Source organism: Uloborus diversus, chromosome 9 (assembly GCF_026930045.1).
Source record: "Uloborus diversus isolate 005 chromosome 9, Udiv.v.3.1, whole genome shotgun sequence".
In the NCBI taxonomy this organism is placed as follows: domain Eukaryota; kingdom Metazoa; phylum Arthropoda; class Arachnida; order Araneae; family Uloboridae; genus Uloborus; species Uloborus diversus.
Genome location: NC_072739.1, coordinates 32,918,968 through 32,940,413, shown reverse-complemented (window position 1 = coordinate 32,940,413; position 21,446 = coordinate 32,918,968). Strand labels below are relative to the sequence as shown.

At 33.3% G+C, this 21,446-nt stretch overlaps 1 protein-coding gene across 3 annotated transcripts in view; it reads right to left on the bottom strand.

Annotated features, from left to right (window-relative positions):
- Nucleotides 1-17,696, bottom strand: part of LOC129229939 (short-chain dehydrogenase/reductase family 16C member 6-like) — a 104,035-nt gene extending 86,339 nt beyond the window's left edge. For all 3 annotated transcript variants that reach the window (XR_008581128.1, XM_054864320.1, XM_054864321.1), the window contains exon 1: nucleotides 17,156-17,696. Coding sequence is in view for 2 of the 3 variants with exons in the window: in XM_054864320.1 (XP_054720295.1) it covers nucleotides 17,156-17,611 (456 nt within the window). In the remaining variant the exon portion in view is untranslated. The remainder of the gene's footprint in view (nucleotides 1-17,155) is intronic.
- Nucleotides 17,697-21,446: the final 3,750 nt, after the last annotated feature.

Here is a 21,446-nt window from a genome sequence, read left to right as displayed (position 1 = left end):
TGTTGCATGAGAAATCAAAATCGTCTGTGTGATTTCTTCAGCCAAAAACATTTTCATTACCTTTTAAAATTATTACTTTTTAGTGACGTACATGAGCTGCCACGTGCCGGAATAATGGCGGCTTTTTCGTAGAATGGCCACAATTCTTTTCAACAGTTTAAATTATTATTTCACAACTTATGAGATATGATTCTTTTACATTGGAACCTTAGCTTTCAAAACCTATAATTTGTCTCGTTACTGCTTTATTTGTAGAGCAAAATTATCAACTATTTCATGCATATATTACAAGAGATGACTTAGGATGTCCAGCACCAGGCACGCGGAAATAAATTCAATTTTAAATTACAAAACTATTTAATAAAAACATAACTTCATCAGGAGTATCCCAGCATCAAATGCAAAGATTCAAAAATGAGCTTACTCCTGCGTGATTAAAATAATAACTACTACATAACAAAGTGTTGAGTCCGATTGTCTTACACGTGACGGCCATAATGATGAATGTTTTTAATAAATATATAAAATTTAATCCAGACTTTTCAAACTGAACTGGATAATTAACGTAGAGTAAATAAGTTTTACAACATTGTAGCCAAAATATCAATTCGCAACTCCAATAAACTATTGGGGGCGCTGCAGCTACTGTCTAATGGCGGATGAAAAAGGTAATACAATAAGATGCCGTAACTTATGACTTGCTTTGACGCTTAGTGAGTGACAGTAATTTTTCATTGTGTTTGTGGGAAGCTTTCTCTTCTATTCTTCTGAAATTACATTACACCACAAACTGTCTGAAGCTTGCAATTTACCCCAAAGAAAACACGTGGAATGGAATGTTATACCTTTTTCTTTAGTATTGTTAATCACCGCAAGGTAACGTATTCGAGCGCTGGAGTTGCAAATAGAATTTTGAAAAACGTTTAGAATCTTGCCAAATAATGTAAAGAAATAAAATCAACAGGACTTTAAATCGTCTATTATGAATTAATTAATTCATAATTTATTTTTTAGATACGTATAGAATACTGCTACATTTCTCGCCAATTAAAATTAAATCCAACAGAATTGTTTCTATGGTCTGTTTTTCTTTTCTTTCTTGAACAAGAAAAATGAATTGGAAGACTAGCAGCATTTTGTTCGGTAGAATATACTTAACTTGCGATTGTATACACATTAAAATTTTTACTGTAATGTAATTTCGAGGAACAATTGAGAATAAATTGGGGAATGTGGAGACAAATGAAATGGTAAAATATTTCCAGTTTACAGCACCACTTATGTAACAATATTTTGACTAATTTCAGAAACACAAAATTGATTTCAGTCAAAAAATAAATAGCTCAAAAGAACAAGGAAAATAATAATGTAAGTCATTTTAAAAAATAGATGCACATTTTGTAACATTTGTGATTTATCAAAAATAATTTTTGTATTTACAAAATGTTGAAATTTTTGCAATTAATATTTTAAGTATTACTTGAGATTTATTGATATCCAGTGCAGTACTTATTTATTTCATTTTAGTTAAGTGTCGATTTTAAATGTTTAATGCAATATGTCAAGTGTACACGGGGCTAAGTGAATGTTAAAAAACTGAAATAGCTCATTTCGTTTACTAGTTCATTCACTTATTAAATGACTTGCGTATTCTTTCATTTACAGTCCTTCATTTATTAATTCACTTATATTTATTCATACATTCACTTATTTTCTTATTTATTCACTCATTTATATTGTATCAATTAATTTCTTTTTCAATTTATTCGTTTACTGTTTCATTTTTTATTTAATCAATTAATTGTTTTTGATTCATTCATTTGCAGATTTATTTTTTAAATAATCAAATTAAAAATATTTCATTACAAAAATATTTTATTCTTCACTGAACTCAATCCAAAAAAGTTAAAATTTTCCACTTTTTTTTAATTACGAATTTACTGCCAAAAATGAAAAGTAATACTTCAATGCAAGCTGTAAAAAAAAAAAAAAAAATCTTGGTTCTTTCTTCATATACTGTAATTTCCATGAAAAATTTCCATTTTGTTCATTTTGAAAAAAGTTATTTTGACTATTACATTTTGCTCCACATTCCCTTGTATTGCACTTTAGCAAAATTTAATCCATTTTATTAATAAAACAGATGATGAAAATGGTGTGACGAAACAAGAAACTTGCAAAATTTTCAGAGGAAAAGATTCACTTTTCTTATTAATGGACAGGAACAGGAAATCTGAAAATAATTTCGCATAAGAAACATTCACAATTTGTGTCGAAATTGTGAAAAATAAAAGCACGCTTCCGAAACCTCAGCACAAAAATAGAAGGAAGCAAAGCGTAGATTAGCGAGCGATAACAAAATGAAAAACAATACGATCCACCGAAAAATTGTTACAAGGTGGCTGTTAACGCTACTAAGGAAAATCTACCTCCAGTTGACCATTGAATACAATGGCTACTCAAAATTGTGGTCAAGGTAACGATTGCAAAAAAATATATGTATATAGATCTACATTAAAATTTTCTGTTTACTATCAGTTACCTTGAAAATAAATTAATATGAAACATTCGGAAAAAAAACATAGCTAACTACAAGAAAAGTAAATAGACCGGAAATAACTATCTTACTTCAAAACAAGCTTGGGGTTTGATAGTTTTTTAAGTCGAGTTTTTAACTAATCCTTCTTGAAACATGACAAAACATTGAAAGTATGAAATTGTTTTAATACTATACTAAGAATTTTATTGCTCAAAAAACCTCCTAATTGGCTGGAAATTAAAATATTTCAACTATAATTTTCGATGAAACAACTGAATGTCCAACATGTTTCTCATAGAACAATTATGATTTGCGTCATTCATGAAAAATAAACGCACGTATAACTTTAAAGTAAATACAAAAGCTATTTCAGAGCATCTAAAAAAACAATAAAACTTTTAGAAGGTCAGAGCGAATGTTTTATTTTATTAGTTTCAGAGCTACCGTAACTAAACTAATGACTAACGCAACACCAAATAGAAAATATCATTTCCATTGTAATGTTTTTTTTCGTGCAGCAGACGATAGTAAATGAAAAAATATGTTTACGACGTTTTTATATTATCACTAAAAAGAAATAAAATCTTTTTTTGAAATCGTTCGATTCCGAAATGCCGGTTACATTCTTTTTAAGTAAAATATATCAAAAATAGCCTTGATGAAAGAAAATCAATTAAGCTGAAAAAATAAAAAGTAAATTTAACGTAATTTGGAAAGAAAAAAAAATACTCCGAAAAAAAACATGCTTGACTAATGGTGCAGACGATTTTCTTGAAAACCGAACAACGAAGGAAGAACACCCGACCTACTTCAGATAAAAACAAACAAATGGATGGCGAATGAAGAAAGGAGATGTTAACTTTCATAATTCTTTTTTGAAGCAAAAGATTATTTCCATCCTTATTGCGAAAAAAGTAAGCACGCGAACGCGTTATTTCCATAAGAATTGCTATTTAAATTACCAAAATTCATTCTGGATTTTTTGCGAAAATTATCCTTGTTAGCCATGAATAAAACGAATAATAACGACTTAGAGACTTTTCACAATAATTAGGGTAAAAATTAAAACTTGAAGATGCAGAGAAAATGCCTTGAATTTTTAAGGTTAAATTAAGTTTATTTAAATAATGTTATCATTGTTCTTTGTTTCATTGTTCTTCCAAGTTTATTCTTATTCTTATTCTTCTTTTTTTTTACTGTCATCTATTTTTTTTTCTTTGCTATTTAATGTTAAACTTTCGTGTATTTACTTTTGCCTTATTTATTAGTTCCTCGTTTCATTTCTTCATAAATGCATTACGCATTTTTTAAAATTTTATTTATTTCAAAAGAGATAATTATATTTTTACTTTTTAACTTGCTAAAGAAACGACGCCAAAAAGGTTTTCATCAAATTTCAATCCATGTTATTTCTTTTTTCTTTACACACATTTATTTAATTTTCTTCTCCTTTTTTTTTTTCATTTTATTTATTTTTAAAGAGATTATGCTTGTATTTTTTTAAGTTGCTGAAGGGACGTCAAAATAGCGCCAAAAATAATTTAGCAAAGTGTAGTCCAAACTCGTTCACATAGAAAGTATCAGTTACTCTTCGGCCTATTTTTGAAAAGGTGCAAGTCCTCTCGTTTCTCATAAAAACCTACGTTTCTTATGAGAAAACTTTTTAACCTCTTATATGTTGATTCCGAGAGATTAATAAAATTTTTTACTCTCGTTAATAGGGATAACAGCCATTGGCGACTCGTAGAGGGGGGCAAGGGGGACAACAGTCCCCTAAATTCAAAGAGTAAAGAGGCCTTTCCCCTCGCTTTCATAGTTAAAATTAACGATCGATCGAAAAATTTTTACAGGGTGGATTGATTAATTTCAAGAAAGTGAATACTAAATTTTCACGCTTTTTATTAAATAGGTTTTTCTCACGCTTTTATTTCATCAGAATTGAAATGTAACTTCGAATTGGAAGGGCTACGCTTGCCATCTGTCTCGATGTTAGAGGCTAAGAATGTATTAAATTATTTGGAAGAAATTTAATCATTTAATGATAGCTATATGTTCAATTTAGCTCAATTTAAAAAAAAATCAGCTGCAGGGGCCTCCCCCTTTTATAATGCACCAGCCGCCTATGAGTAGAGCCGCCGGTTGTTTGATTTGATGACGTCAGCGGAGAGTGTCCCTATAAGGATTTTATATATAACTAGCTGCGTTGTCCGGCTTTGCCCGGTCTACTTTGAAAATAAAAATTGTGTGAAATGACGTATATTCAACAATTAGGCTTTAAAAAAAGAAAAAAAAAACGTCATGCAAAATTTCCACTCCAAACAATGACGACAGATATTAAAATACTTTTAAGAAATTAAAATAATGTGAGAAAGATGGATTCAAAAAAGCGTAACCATGTAAACACAAAATAAGTTTAAGAATTGAAAATGGAAAAGATGGATATAAACATTGGATTCAAAAAGTGTTACCGTGGCAACGCAAAATAAAATGGTTAAAAACTTGAATAGAGAGCAAATTTTTGAACTTCATTCATTCGCTTGTAAATTTTTTTCTAATGGAGATATAGGGTTAAACTTTCGACCGTAGGTATAGTTAAATCTGGAGTAAAAAAAGCAGCTCTTTCCAATGGTGTCAAAAAGAAAACTGGGAGAGTTCTTTTACTTTTTATTGATATATTTAATGAAGAAAGTAGTGCCTAAATTTCAGCTAAGCCTAAACATATTCGAGCTAAAAACGTAAATATCTCGTACCGTAAATAAGTTAGATCATTGAAACAAATTGCGTAGAACGCGGAAAATTCTACTCTTTAAAACGATATATAATATTAATATATGCAAGTAATTTTTCATCCCCATATTCAGGAATTTATGTGAAAATTGAACCTAAATTGGAATAAAAAAAGAACTATTCCTCTTTTTTTTTTCGAACAGGTGTGCAAACCTTCTCAAGACTTAAAGAAGTGAACATTTCAGCAAAAGCGGCCGGGTAGTTCTCGAGTTTTGAATGTTCAAACACACAGACGCTTTTTGGAGACTTCATTTTATACTATGTAGAGATCAGCTAACTGGTAGCTCTTCAAGCATATCCTTTGAAAATTCGATATTTAGAGACTATTAATGCACGCTCTATTTTTGTGGTGATTTTTTTCTGAAGAAAAAGATAACATTTTCAGATCAACGTACACTGCCCGTCACATAAAATGAGCATAAAATTTTGAAATAGAACGATAAAAATAGCATCGCTATCTGTTTCTGACCTCAAATCGGAAGCAGCGACAGCAAAAAACCAGTCGCTTTGACTTTGAACTGTTCGTTCAATATGAAATATTTATAGCAGAGTGCAAACGCAAAAACCTGAGCTTTAACTGGATTTCATTGCTTTCAAAAAAGTAAAACACTTGTTCAACAAATATTTTTGAGCAATATATGATCCAGTTATTGCTTCGAGGGGGTGAAAAGTATTTAAAATGTGGAAATGAATGACTAAAAGGGGATGCAGATCATTCGAATCAATGAAAATATGGATTGAACAAAACAACCCATAAATTCGACCAAAGTACATAAAAGAACTACTGCACACAGTAAAAAGTGTATTTTTAATTCAAGAGTGTGAAATATAGAATTGTATTAGACAATATGACAAAATATTACCACAGAAATAAAAAATACATTATTACGCTAACTCGCCTTTCAATAAAAAGGAAGTAGCTTACAAATGGCTGTCCGGATTCAGCAAGGTTCGGTTTAACGGGATCCAAGTAACGAGGGTTTACTATGTATGCAAAAAACGAGCGAACTTAATAACCGTAAAGAATTTTAGCAGGGGTGGGGCCCACCTAGGGGGGGGGGGAAGAGGTCATGGTGCAGACTGCGCCATTGAAATTTTTAGGTGAGGTTGTTTTGAGGGGTAGTTTTTACTTTCTAGAAGGGGGGCTCTTGCTTTGGGGGGGGGGGGTCGTGATGTAGATGGTGCGTTCTTACTCTTAGGGGAGGTGAGCACCCTCATTTAGGAAAAAAAAATAACACAACAGAAGATACATTCTGTAGAGTATTTTCTGTAGAGTAGAATAATCACCAGTTGTAAGCTAACAGGAAAATAATCATTCAACAAATTACAATGTATCCATTCAGTATAAAATGAAAAAAAAAAAAAAAAAAAAAAAACTCAATAAAAGGAAACGAAGTAACAGCAAAACTATTGCTTAAAAACAGTACTTCATATTCTAATTTAATTACAGTTTGCCCAACTATTTACTTGGGTCACTTCGATGCTATCATTTTTAGTGCGTATTTTCTTCCAACTACTTTCCCCTTGCGTGATGGGAGGATGTTCTCAAAATAATGAGACAAATTCTTCGAGAAACGAATTTCGAATGTTTCGATTTCCTGTGATCAAGAAAAGAAGGAAAACAAATGCCCTTACATCATTAATTCTCGCCCAATCAATAATGGAGGTGACACCGAGTGGGATTTATTTGCAACCTTTCAACATGTGCGTTGTTGAGAATTAAAGGTCAGAACGAGCTACTCCCTAACAAACTGGACAGCCTATTCAGGGGTGCCCCCTTAAGAGCAAGGGCGCATCCCCCCCCCCAATTGCGAAGACCCCCCTCAAAAGCTAGAGCCCCCCACCCAAAGAGAAAAATACCCCTCAAAACAATGCTCTATAAAAATTTCAATAGCGCAGAGTCTGCGCCATGACTCCCTCTAGGTGGGCATCCCTGGTATATTGAATCTCATATTTACCCTGGCATACTCAGAATTTAAGCATCTTGTTTGCTGTAATCGCATACAAATAACCTTTATTCATTGCCTTTTAAACGGGAAGAATTTTGAAAAAATGGGAATGAAAAATCTTGAAAGAAACCACTGATCACACACAGTGCAAACTCGATGAAGGCCTAAACTATGTAGTACCTAATTAAACTATTAGTTAATTTAAATTCAAAATGATCAATTAAGCTTTGTGCTACAATATGATTAAAGTGAAAAGCCAACGTAAATAAAGCAAATTCTCAATAAAATACAGCATATTGCGATTTGAGGGCTATAATGGAGCCTCTTCATCAGTGCAAAAAACTGACCACAACACAAGAAAGTCGTGAGAGAACTGAACGTCACCACGTGGACACCGGTATTTATACCAAATGGGTCAGCCAATATGAATGCATAACAAGAAACGACAACCAACCATTGAGCAAACTACAAGTCAAATATTTGTTAATTTATCATATTAAGGTCTTTTTGAATTTATTTTATCTTTTTCCCGGTTATATTATTAATGTCAAGTGTTGAGTTCAATAATTTTATATTGTTGAGTAATCCTTTTTATTTAGTATGGTTTATTGATCTAATATGTATGGACATTGAAACTGAACATTAAAGGTTCAGTTTCAATATTACATACATTTAAAATAATCAATTTAATTTGGACTCGCGTATGAGATAAGTTTTTGTTATTACATTTCCTCATGAAAGTTTCGCAAGCTTTACACAGGATTAATCTCTTCTCAAAGTGCACCGCGCATTAAGTTTGTTTGAACTGTTTAAAAGGAATACAAATTTGTTCAAATTTTATTTTGATTACGAATTTGGCAGTGTGTAAGTTTAAAAAACACATATTTTATGATAACTGTTATATTTATTATATTTGACCCTTGACAAACTATTATTATATTTGACCCTTGACAAATTATTATTGTATTTGACCTTGACTCATCTTTTAACAGAAATTTTCGTAGCCAACATCCCGTAAATGTTGTTTACCCTGTGACACACATCAACTTCTTAAGTTTCTATTTTCTTCCTATGACAGTTGTTAGAGACCAAATATTTTCTTTAGCGGGGGTATAGAAGGGCGGGTACAGAATGCCTTTTAGAGGGGGGGGGGTCATGCTGAAAAACGCAGAGTTTTGGGTACGTAACATTTCTGGAAATGTTTGGATGTCATAAAAAGCACCAAATCGTCCAGGAATAAGACGCCTCTAGTAGGGCATAAACTTTAGTTATTTTCAGAAGCAATGAAAGGAAGTATTATTTCAAATATTTACACAAATGAATAATTAAATTAAGATTGCGGCAAGCTCTGATTGTTTTATTCATGAAGTATTTGAACACAATGTACAATATATGCACGATATTCGGCATCCATCTTTCTTGTGTGCAGTTATTGAATTATGATCACGTACAATGACGATGGATGGATAATTTTGTCGACGGTTTAGGAGGAGTTATGACCCTATGACCCTTTCCGGGTATCTATCCTGGGGACTGGGGCGTTCACAGACATTTTAGGGTCCGTCACAAATGACTTTTACCGGTCCCTCTCCATATTTTTTACCTCTACATCTCAATATACTGCCGTACATAAGTAAAAGGCAGTAACTGCAATTTTTTTTTTTGTTATCTATTGTACGTTACCTTTATTGTACAAGCTCGCTTATTTGGTTTCCGCTGAAAAAAAGGCACGAAAAAAAAAACCGTCTAATTTCAACATTTTCCTATTGTTAGAACTGAATCCAATACACATTTCTTCAAAGATCTCTAAAACTAATTTCTGCAGATACTGCCGTTTACCTGCACACGGCAGTATACATCTTCTTTGAAAAATCTCAAGCCCCCTTCAAAGTCGGGCCCGGGCCAACGGGTGCCCCTTCTCCCCCCTCCCCCGCTGTGCACGCCCCTGCCTGGGGTGGGAAGGATCGGTGTTACAACTATTATTTTTGCATTGTCTTGCACAGGGGTGCCCACAAGGGGGATTATGGTGAAAGTTGCGTCTTCAAAAAAAATGGGGGGAGGGGGATTTTTAAATTGTTTTTTTATTTATTTAAATTTTTTATTGCTTTACTTTCAATTTAAGTTATTTATTTTATTTTATTCTGTTTATATTTTGTTTCATTTTCTAAATATAGTTTTTGTGTGTGTGTGTCTATGTCATTGGCGTAGCAAAGAACTTTTCAAATAAAATAATCACAATAATGTTGTTGTTGGCGGATCCGTAATAAACTATTACGAAAAGATTGGTGCCATTGCCTCGAAACGTTGGACTTCTTTACTGGCAGACAGGACAAACACAAGAAAGATTTACAGCACATAGAGAGGAAATAACACCCAGGGCCCCGGCGGGAATCGAACCCGCAACCTCTAGCATGTGACGCGAAGCTTCTACAATAGAGCCACGGAGGCCCCAATTATAATAATAATAATCAAAAATGAATAAATAAATAAATAAATATTTTTTAAAATAAAAAAATAAGAAAGGGGGAAAGAAGGTTGAGACAAATTGACGGAGGGGGGATTTGCGCCATTGAACTTGGGAGGGGGACGGGAACCCCTGGTCTTGAGACAAAAGAATACTTCAGACATAAATAGGATATACTAGCTCTGTTTCGTAATTCTACGAGACAAAAAAATGACCTGTAGGATATCTCTGTTTGACTCATATTTTGCAATCAAAACCTTGACTGATATTTACGATCTGTCCTCTGCTCTGTGGGTCACTCGTAATAACGTGTTTCCACGTAGAAAATCGGAGGCAAAATTTCTAGACGAGAGGAGAAAAAATCGTTATACCATAAGCATGACCTTCAATTCCCAGACCGCAGCTCCGTTCTGTGTCAATGACCTTCATCGCTGTCGGCTGCTACTATCAGAACAGTTCAGAACACATGATGTAGAATGGGGTCGGTGTGTTCAGATCGAATGGCTGAGGTGACCACCTATTTTTTTTTCCTCAAAACGGGGCATTTACTAATTTCAGGCCTGTGACAATTAAAAGCAAATAAGAAAATAATTAATTAAAGAAAAAAAGTGGTCTTTAATGACAACAGACTTTTTGGTTGAAGCTTTCAAAACGGGGAGTACGGTCACTTTAGCTTTGTTGTTACTAGAGCCCGAATTATTTGTAAATGCATATCGTTCGTTCGGAAAAACAGTGCCACAATACGAAGTTTTTAATTTTCTTTTTTTTTCGCTTAAAAGACTTCAAATGACGTTATCTTCTTTGGAAAATAATGGCAGGTTTTTTTTTGTTCTAATATTAACCACTAGAGAGCACAACGAACTTACTTTTCTCTTAATGCAAATTGCCTGAAGAGTTCAACTTCCAACCTTCTTCTGTAAAATTTCATTTCTTCGTATTGTTGCACTTATCTTCCAAATGAGCGATATGTGTATTCTGCATTTAGATATTTTCACTTTAGTGCATATGGAGAGAGATAAAATTGGGGAACAATTTAAAAATAAATGCATGTAATTGAGTTTTCCACTTGCTTTGAGATTTTTTGTTTGTTTATTTGTTTGTTTTTTAAACTTTAAAAAAAGAATAAAAACAAATATGTTGTTCTTCACAAGGATCGAAAACGAGGGCGACTCACAGAAAGAAATTTCATGGAAATGCATACTTCCTTTTCTGAGATTTTTGAGCTGCAACACTATTACGTCTTTTTGTAGAAGAAGCCTTCGAATTTTCTCTTCTAAATATGTTTAAAGCAGTAACAATATCCTTCCGAAGAAATCAATTTCCGATCATGGAAAATATTTCACTTAACAAAAGGCAAAAACTCTCGCATCCAATAGAATGTCTTTCAAAATTAACGTATAGCTATGCAATAAATTTTTTGAGAAATTATAAAAATACAGAAAATGTTCCAAGTATTGTGTTCCAAGCATAATACATAAATGTTCCAAGCATTTAGAAAATGTTTCCAAGATAAATAAAGTACATCAGAATAACCCTTTTTACTTACATTAGAACTTTAATCGCAGTGGAATAATTACAAATACAACAAAGCTAACTCTCCACCAAAATGGGAGGTTCCAACTTCGCAAGTAATCAACAAAAATTTCAAGTGAACACCCATGCTTGTGAAAGGTGCACAATAGCATACAAAAGTGAGGTTAAAAATCCACCTCTTTGTTTTAACAATACTCTATAAAAAAAAAAGTTCACAAACATCTTTCAAAACACAAATATGTTATTGTGTATAATATAATCACGCCTTTCGCGCAAAAGGCAAGTGTAGAAGATTCTTTAATTTTCTATTCATCTTTCATTCTTGGAGAAATTTTGGGATGAATGTGTCACGAATTCACTCTTCTTGGGAGCAGCTAAGTTTAAATAGTTTTTAGAGAATGCATAGTGTATGCGTCTAAAAAAGCTCTCGAGGCAATCCTTAGCCAATATGGCAGCCCTGTCATATTGCAACCCAGCAGTGGGATAAAATATTGAATTGCAGCCGGAAAAAGCGCATTAGTTGGATAGAGAGAAAAAGTTGCGTTGAACCAGCTGCATCAAATGGCATTCGAAACCTGGGTTTCATTGAAAATATCTTCTAAAAAGTAATAACAATGAGCAGCCTTCGTAGACGAAATTGAAAGATTTATTTTAAAATTTAAACTTCAGAGCATAAAGATTAATTCATTTGGTTTGTTTTACCACGCAGCGGTAGGCAGGTAAGCCACAGTATCTACAAAAATGAGTTTTTGAGCTCTAGTAGAATGTCAAAAATCCAAACTAATTGAGGCTGTAGGTAGTTCGGATTTTCAAATTGCTGATTCTAATTCATTATGTTAATAATTCTTTTCAAGTAAAATAAAGCTATTTTGAATTTAAGTGAATTCCAGGAACAAATGTTCACTTTGTGTTTCGTTTAAAGTTTATAGTTTTTGGTTTGGTGATTTATTATTAATTGAATGTATTAATATCAGATATTATACTTTCTTATAACTAAAATTAAATTTATTAATTAAATTCAAAAAACAAAATAAACCATTTTGAAATTAACAAATCTAAAAGTTATATCAATTTGGGCCCGATGAAGATAAAATTTATATTTTCATTGGCAGTAAAATCCAGGGCTGCTGAGTCGGAAGGAAAATGGCCCGACTCCAACTCCAACTTTTTTAATATATGTATTTAATTTAATTTTTTCAACATCCCTCTTCTCATGGGAAGGGGGCAAACCTCTAAACAGAGATTGAAAAAATAAATCCTTTTTATGAAATTTTCGCTTTGTATTTTATCAAAAAACTTAAAATGCTTGCAACGTTAGAAATTAAATTTCGGTTTTAGAAGAGATTACATATAATAGAACCCCCCCCCCCTTTTTTTAAACTGAAAAGGATTAATTTTCTTTCTTTCAATGTTTAACAAATAGGTTTTGATCAAATCGTGTGCTGTCCCTTTTTTAAAAATGTAACTTGAGAGAAAAAAAAACTTTTTTCTTAAGCTAAAAAACCATTCTGGGGAGCTTACCTCGGGTGACACCAATCGGGTGGGTGACACCCCAAGTTAATTCCTGAGTTTATAAAAAATATAAATACTTTAATTGTGAAAAATTTAACCAATAAATCTTAAATTATATTTCATCTATAAAATTTCTAAGAAAATAGGGCCCTATATTACGGGAAGAAGCTAGGTACATGTACATCTGGAGCAATTTTACACAAAATGCGGCGGTATACAGCTCTGTACGAATAGCTTTTACCATACCCTATATTTCTTCTTCTCCAAGTTTTTAATTTCAATTTTATTGGTTGCTTAGAATTAACCTTAATATGAAGATTTTAAGATTAACTGCAATTATTGAATGTTGTAACCGAGAAACCATATGCTTATTTTATTTCATACTTTTTAGTAAGAACCAAGCTTAAAGATATAGTCTTTAGATTTAAAAAACAGATATATTTTATCGGATCTTTTGGATTCGCGTTTTCACGCCTTCTTTTATTTGAATTTACCGAACAACCTTAGAAGTTTCTTTCCGAGCTGCGGGCCCCGACTTGCTCAAGAGATACATTAATTTTGCTTTTTTCATAACTGATATCGAAATAAAAAATATATTATTGTTTTTATTTGAGGGTGATTACTTAGAAAATATTGGACAGCAAAACCGTTTGCTGACAGTTACTATTAGTAAAAGAAAGTTAAAAAAAAAACAAGCAAATTAGGGGACGGCATTAGGTAGCTATTACAGAAAGTTCGATAAACAATCAAGCCAGCTAGTTGTCAATAAGTGTTTTTTTTTTTTTTTTGTTATATTGGAATTTATATAGGCTTGCCAGACGTCCCGGTTTTACTGGGACAGTCCGGTTTTCCGGCAAAATCCCGGCGTCCTGGCCGGTTTACTTCAAGTCCCGGAAAAAGATAAATTTGATTACAGATGACCAAAAAAGTCTAAAATTGACTGGGAAGGATTATCTAGGATAATTACTTTGTCTTTTGTAACCTTAACTTGAAAAATTAATATCGGATTAGTTTGTGAGGATTTTTACAGCGAGATTAAAACCAAAAGATACTTTGTACAAAGCGTCCTTGCAAATGAAAAGTGAAAGTGAACCTTGTTTTAGATTCATAATTAGTAACCATTTACTCATATCACTAAGAATAAACTGTCCTATAAAATACTCTAAAAGCCAGCTAGGGGTGTGTACCCTTTTGAAAACTCTCGACGCTCGGGGGAAAGGCGGGGGGGGGGGGGGGTGCATTCCAGTGTGCCGGTTGAATATTTTAGAAATCTGGCAAGCCTATACCTTTATACGTGTAATCGAACCAATTGGTAGTCGGTTTTTTTCTTTTTTTAATGCAAGGAGAGTCCAGTGAAAATTAAAGAAAAAAAGAAGCCCAAAGTCGGAGTCGGCATGTTTTCTAACGACTCCGACTTCGACTCCTTTACCCCCAAAATCAGTCCGACTCCACAGCCCTGGTAAAATTGCGGAAGTAATGGGACGGAAGTGTCGTTTTGAATGGGGAGTGTCTGACGACAATTTAGAGATATCTCGAACAATTTTAAGCCGAAAATGATGCCTCAAATTCAGTGACAAACGGACATGAGTATATGCAGTGGAGAACCTAGCATGGGTGATACCCGGGGCGGTAATTTGTGGTGCCCCCCCCCCCCCCGACAAACGCAAAATAATAATAATAATAACATTCTACGTAAACATGAAACTCAGACAATTTTCAGAAACAACTACATTTGTGTTTCACTCAATTTTAAGTGGGATAATGTACAAAAGACAAATAAAAACTATGAACTCTTTTTATAAAACTTGCCCTAGACGCATGTGTGCAGGTCGTGGAGAGGTCAAATAATGTAAGAGGGTGTATGAAATTGATGGAGGAAGATAATGGGCTTCAATTTTTTGGTATAAGAAGAAGCCACTATTAGGTCTAAGTATTGACAATATGAACCTAATCCTGAGTATATTATTCACTCCATGATATGTAGTGGAAATAAGAGAGGTCTGGGGTTTTCTCCTCGGAAAAATTTCAAATTTGTATTCTTAAAAATGAGTTTTAGCTTCATATTTTTAAAAAACTTGCAATGTCGCTTTGGGTGTCACCCCCCCCCCAGATGGATAACACCCGAAGCGAACACCCCCCCCCCCTTGCGGTCCCTTCACCCCGTAACGAAGCCACTGGTATATGCAATCTTGATTTTTTTTCCCTCGCAAAAAAAATAGAGTTGTTGGCGAAATAAAGGCAAAGCAACTGGTAGTCACAAGTAATAAATTTTCAATTCTGTCGAAAACATGAAGAGATCTGAAAAGGCAATATTACTGGGCGCATAGGCAGAAGTTATTTGGAAATATACCAGCGAACCAAATGACTTTTTAAATTTCTACCACGGGCAAGGCAATGCGGATAACGCTAGTAAGATTACAAATTAGCTCATTCAAGCACGGGAAGTCATTACATTTCTTAAGCCGAATGAGCAAATTTATTAACTTTTTTTTGCGACTTCTTCTTTCAATCTTCTACTTTTTTTTTTTTTTAAACATGAGCGTAAATTGAAAATTGCAGCTCAATTCATCTCCTAAAAGTAACTAAGTAGACATTTTTAAAGTAGTTTGTAGCTCCTATATTTAAAACAAACAGTAGTTGTGGTTGTAGTCTAGGCACTATAGTTGTAGTTCAATGCATTTGGGTAATAAACTACCTGTGGTTGTAGTCAAGTACAAAAAAAATGTAGTTTCTTCTACCACTGAGCAGCATCATGCTTATACAACGAAAGTTTACTTATGGTCTGTTACAATAACTGATAATGAAGTTAGTCACGCTATTAAGAACGAATCCTAATCTTTAACCATCCGCCAAATAGTTGAAATAACACGAAATGGAAGATTAATAGAGCGAAAGAGATATCTTCCGAAAAACAAACCTTTTTTCTTGAGTGGCAACAGCTAAAAATTGCTTCTCGTTCTATTTCTCAAAATGACAATGAGGGAGAAAATCAAATAAAAATATTTCCCTTACGAAACTAATGATGCCCCGTCCCACATGAGGGGTAATAGGGGGTATCATAGCTTTGAGACCCGGGTTTAAAAAAATGATGTTGAAGCCAATCTGACGTTCAGGCTGTCATTTTTGATTTACATGCACTGTTATTGTACATTTTGATCAAACATGAATGTTTTATTACAGAAAGGCCCATTCCAATAAAAGCAATGGCAGAGGTGCCCCCCCCCAAAAGCAAGGTCGCACCCCCCCCCCCTAAATATCCCAAAAACCCTCCCCTAAAACAAAAGCCCCCCTTCCTCCAAAAATAAAAGGTTAAATTACCCTTCAAAAAACCCACCTCCCTAAAAATGTTAATGACGCAGTCTGCGCCATAACCCTTCCTAGGTGGGTTGGCAATGGTGCACCCCCTCAAATACTACTGAGCGCCCCCCCCCCCCAGATTCAAGACCCTTAAATGGTGGAAAGAGCCTTAAAAACACTCTCTCTCTGAACATTTCAATAGCACAGCCTGATCCATGACCTCCCTCATCCTAAGCATCCTTGAAAACAAATATTTAATAATTCCATAAGATAAATGAATGAAACAAAATTGTTCATTTAAAAAATTTTGATTATTCAATAAGTATGAGCGTGTGTATGAGAGCTCAGGTCTGTTATTTTGATTTTTCTAGGAGCGGATGGAGGGGGGGGGCGCAGTTATTTAATGCAAGTTGTATATATAAAAAAAAGTCACATGCAATTACATGGAAACACATTAATTCCTCAATGCCAATGGGGCATTGCTCTTCTTAGTCCTTTAAATAACGGGCCTGGTATCTCCCCCCCCCCCCCCTGCCTGGTTGTGCCAGGGCCTAAAGCAGTAGAAAACGTGACAGATATTATAGAGAGAGAGCAGGCCCGTCGTTTAGGGGTATCAAGAGGGGCAACGCCCCCTGACTTTGAGAAATTAATGTATCCCCTCGTGAGGGTGAAAAAGTGGGTGATTTTTTTTTTTTTTTTTTTTTGTTATCCTTCGATATTATTCGCATTCAGGGGTGCCCCGATGGGAAGTAACGGAAAGTCACTGAGAATTCCCACCTATTTCCTTGTTCGGCAAATTTTGTCGGACCATTCGGAAATTTTGGGTTAATTCTGAGCTGCACCTTTTTTTTGCCCGAATGTTCCTTTTCATTTCATGTGTGCATACCCGTATTTTACCATTCGGTAGAATTTGGAGTTTCGTTCGGCAAATTAGGTTGGAAATTTCCGACCTCCAAAGAATCGAAGTTCGGAGCGTCCCTGTAAACATTGAGTTTAAACCCTTTGCCCCCTCCAAGGAAATTCGAAATGACCGGCCAGACACAGAAAGAAGAAAAAAATTATGAGGTTACTTACCCAAAAATGAGAGATGGCATTCACTTCGAATGTTTTCTGTATCATGTGATCGGGACAGTCCAAGAACCTCTTCCCCGTCACGATCCCCGCGTTGTTGACCAGAATAGTAATTTTCCCAACTTCTTTCTTGACTTTTCCCGCGGCTTCGTAAACTTTTTCAGGCTTTGACACATCGCAGCAATAGGCATAGGCCTCTCCTCCGTTGCTTCTCACGATCTTCGCAGTCTCCTCCGCCGCAGACAGATTCAAATCCCAAACCACGATTTTAGCCCCATGCTTGGCGAATCGAACGGCTAGCAGACGACCGATCCCGCTGCCGCCCCCGGTGATCAGAGCGATATCGTTGCTGATGTCTTTGAATCGTAATCGTTTCGGCACGAGAGCGAGCACCATGGATTCGATCCAGTAATAAATGAGAAGAAAGATGTTAGCGAACACTTTGGCGGGGGAAGACATCTTCGAAGATCGAATGTTTAAAAAAAAAAAAGTCAAACGATCCGAAACAATTCTATTCCTCACTCGAACATGCCAGCCTCTCTGCTCCCCGTATCAGAGAGAACTCCGCATTCATACGAGATGTTCAAGGTCGGAAGTTGAGTCAAAGTGAATCTCTCGCCAAAGTCGCGCCAGCAAATCGCCAATGTTTACGGAAATTGGATGAGGAATAAGAGGAACTTTCTCTCTAAGTTGGGAAACTCTAATTTCATTTACAACGATGGTACATTACAAATGAGTAAAATTATTTGGCATATCGTCGCCTCAGAGCAACAGTAAGATATCTAATCCCAAAAATCACACTAAGATATCTTACTGTTGCTCTGAGGCGACGTTATATGTGCAAGGCTGAGAAATATTTTTCATGAAATAATTAATGAACTAACACAATGAGCAATTTTACATCAAAGTGAATGCATGACCTAAATCAAATTTTCTCAACCCTTTTTGACTTGCAGCCCCCGTATGAACACCAAACTGTTTTGTGATCCCCATCTTGTATAATATTAATAAATACCTTGATTTGTATACATGCATGAATCTGTGTTGTTAATTCAAGTAACATAAGTAGTGAGTATAAACATCGGAGCATATTTTAACTGTAATACATCAGCACTATGATTACTACGAAAGGATTACAACTGAAAAGTCGGGACTGATTGAGAATTTCAGCGACTTGCTGATTAGTATTCTAAAAAATAATCGAGAAAAACTTGTAAAATGGTTTTGTAATAATCATTCTAATACTGAATGATCAGTTGAACAAAAATAAGGAATGTAAGTACTACATATACAATGCGTAAAATATACAATAGAGGAATAAAGAATTGCTTCTGATTGTTAAAACAGTTTTTAAAACAAGAATTTAATTTAAGAATAAATAAGCTCATTTTCCCCGGACACTATTAACGATTTTGTAACATTATTTTTTTCTCTCTTTCTTGTTCGGCATAGGCTCCAAAGCAGTTCGAAATATATTTTTGAACAATTATAACAAACGAAGTTACTCTCAGTTCTATCTGAGAGACAAAAATTTATAAAAAAAAAAATAAAAATAAAATAAAATAAATGAAAAAGAAAGGAAAGAAAAATACAGGCAGACATGAAATGAAGCCCAATTCCTTTTCTCACATTTATAAGTGCTACATTACAGCAATTTAAAAAAAATATGTTTTAAATACAAATACTTTTAGGGACACATATTTCCAATATGTACGCACACAAAAGCAGAAGAAATAAAATGTAGAGCTGTATTACAAAAATTGCTCTCGACGTATAAAACTTCAAAACTGAACAGATAAATGTATGTATGGACATAAGAAATGTTTAATTAAGTGCAAAGGTTTTAAATTTGAAGAAAATTGTGCTGAAATTGAAAACCGTTCATTTCATAAGAAACAAAAATTTTCACTTTTGTCGGCTAAGCAAAACAAGAGTATCAATATTAATAATTATAATTAAATGAAAGATTTATAGCTTCATGATCATTAGCATCAAGGATAAAATCGCTTTTAGCTCTTTCTTTTGATTGAAAAATTACGGGTTTTAAAGTTTCAGAATTCTTTAACTGAATCAAACCGTCCAATCAATTGACAACCTTCAATTAATGTTATATGCATGACTATTTTTCTTTTTTTCACTTTTTACCCATAGAACTAAAAACTGAAAGTGAATTCAGAATCTTTGCGACGTTTTTGATTTTATGGTACGAAAAATGTTATTGCTGGTGTTACTGGTTAACAAGTAAATAGGCAGGCATGTTGTATGCATGACTTTTTTTTTTTTTTTTCACTTTTTACCCATAGAACTAGAAACTGAAAGTGAATTCAGAATCTTTGCGACGTTTTTGATTTTTGGTACAAAAATGTTATGGCTGGTGTTATTGGTTAACAAGTAAATAAGCATGTTGTATGCATGACTTTTTTTTTTCACTTTTTACCCATAGAACTGAAAACTTCAAGTGAATTCAGAATCTTTGCGACGTTTTTTGATTTTATGGTACAAAAATTTTATTGCTGGTGTTATTGGTTAACAAGTAAATAGGCAGGCATGTTGTGTGCATGACTTTTTTTTTTTTTCACTTTTTACCCATAGAACTAGAAACTAAAAGTAAATTAAGAATCTTTGCGACGTTTTTGATTTTTGGTACAAAAATGTTATGGCTGGTTTTTATTGGTTAACAAGTAAATAGGCTTCAATTTCTCCAGTGAATACGAACGTTTGAACACTTCTTGTCTGATGAAAAGTGGCCTTTAAAATATTTTAATAAAATATTTTGCTCAAAGTATCTCCAAGTGTTGAACAAGTTCTTTTCTCTAAAGCAAATCTACCTATTTGATACAGATTTTCAGTTTTGACAAGTTTTTTCTGTTCAAAAACGAACGAAATATGATTAAAATCAAAAAGTGAAGCATGGAAAGAAGTGTCGTGGAAAAGATGTTTCCTAGAAAAGGTCCTCGAATCGGACGATTCTTGTCAACTTGTCAAAATTCATGAGGGAGAAGTACTTTTAGGCGAAAACTTTCTTCATCAGCATACTTCGAAATTTTTCTTGAGTACCTAAAGTTTAAACCAAATCCCCAATTTTTCTCTTCTTTCTCCACAAGTCATGTAAGAAACCTCTCAGCAATAATAGCGGTATGTTCTCTGCTATTGTTGCTGAGAATTAATTAAAATATCTTTTTGCTCGTCATTCATTTTCTGAGATTTTAAAAATGTCCGGGATTCCAATTTCAACAGGTATTTAAAACATCTGTCTTAAGAAAAAAAAAAAAAAACTTGTGCCTTGTGTCATGATTTGTTCCTAATTTATTTCCCTTTCATACATGTGTAACAGATTTGGTAAAAGGTAGTGGAATGTTTTCCCCTCGTCTAAAAGATTTCACCAATTTAAAATAATTTAATCGTGACCTCCTTCACAAGGCTGGTGACTTCTCTATTTGCATATTTTTTTTCTGTGCTCTGTTTGATTTTTTATGTGGCCCCCGCTGAGAAGCCCTGACTTAAATGAATCGAATGTAACATACGTTTCTTATTTTTAAGTTTTTTAATTGTTGTTAGTTGAATTACCGTTTGTTGATATATATCATCGCCATAAATGTATTTGAAAAATAATTACAATAAATAAAATAATTGCAATAAAAGAAGTAAATTACTCACATTATGGTGTTACTAATTTTCCACTGCTTTAAATTCTAGCTTATATTATTATAACAATAATAATAATAATAATAAAAATAATCCTGGGTACTAAAAAATATGAACTCTAATCATAGTACTAAATATATTAATACTAATACTACTACTACTAATAATAATAATAAAAATTATCCTGGTACTAAAAATATTAATTCTAATCCTAGTACTAAATACATTAATACTACTACTACTACTAATAATAATAGTAATAATAATAATAATTATTATTATTATTATTGTAATTACTTATTCCTTTTATTTTTATTATTATTGTTACTTGAATTTTCGTTCGTTAATATTGTAGCCATAAATGTACTTGCAAAATATTACAATAAATAAAGTAATTGCAATAAAAGAATAAAAAGTACTCACATTATGATGTTATTAATTTTCCGTCGATAGAAATTCCAGGTATTATTATTATCACAATAATAATAATAATAATACTAAAAACTGATATAAAAAATATTGATACTAATAAAAAAATATTATGTTATTATTATTATTATTATTACTATTATTATTATTACTTTTATTAATATCATTATTATTATTATCAGTATTAGTATTTGTGTTGCTGTTAGGGTTGTTGTTGTTA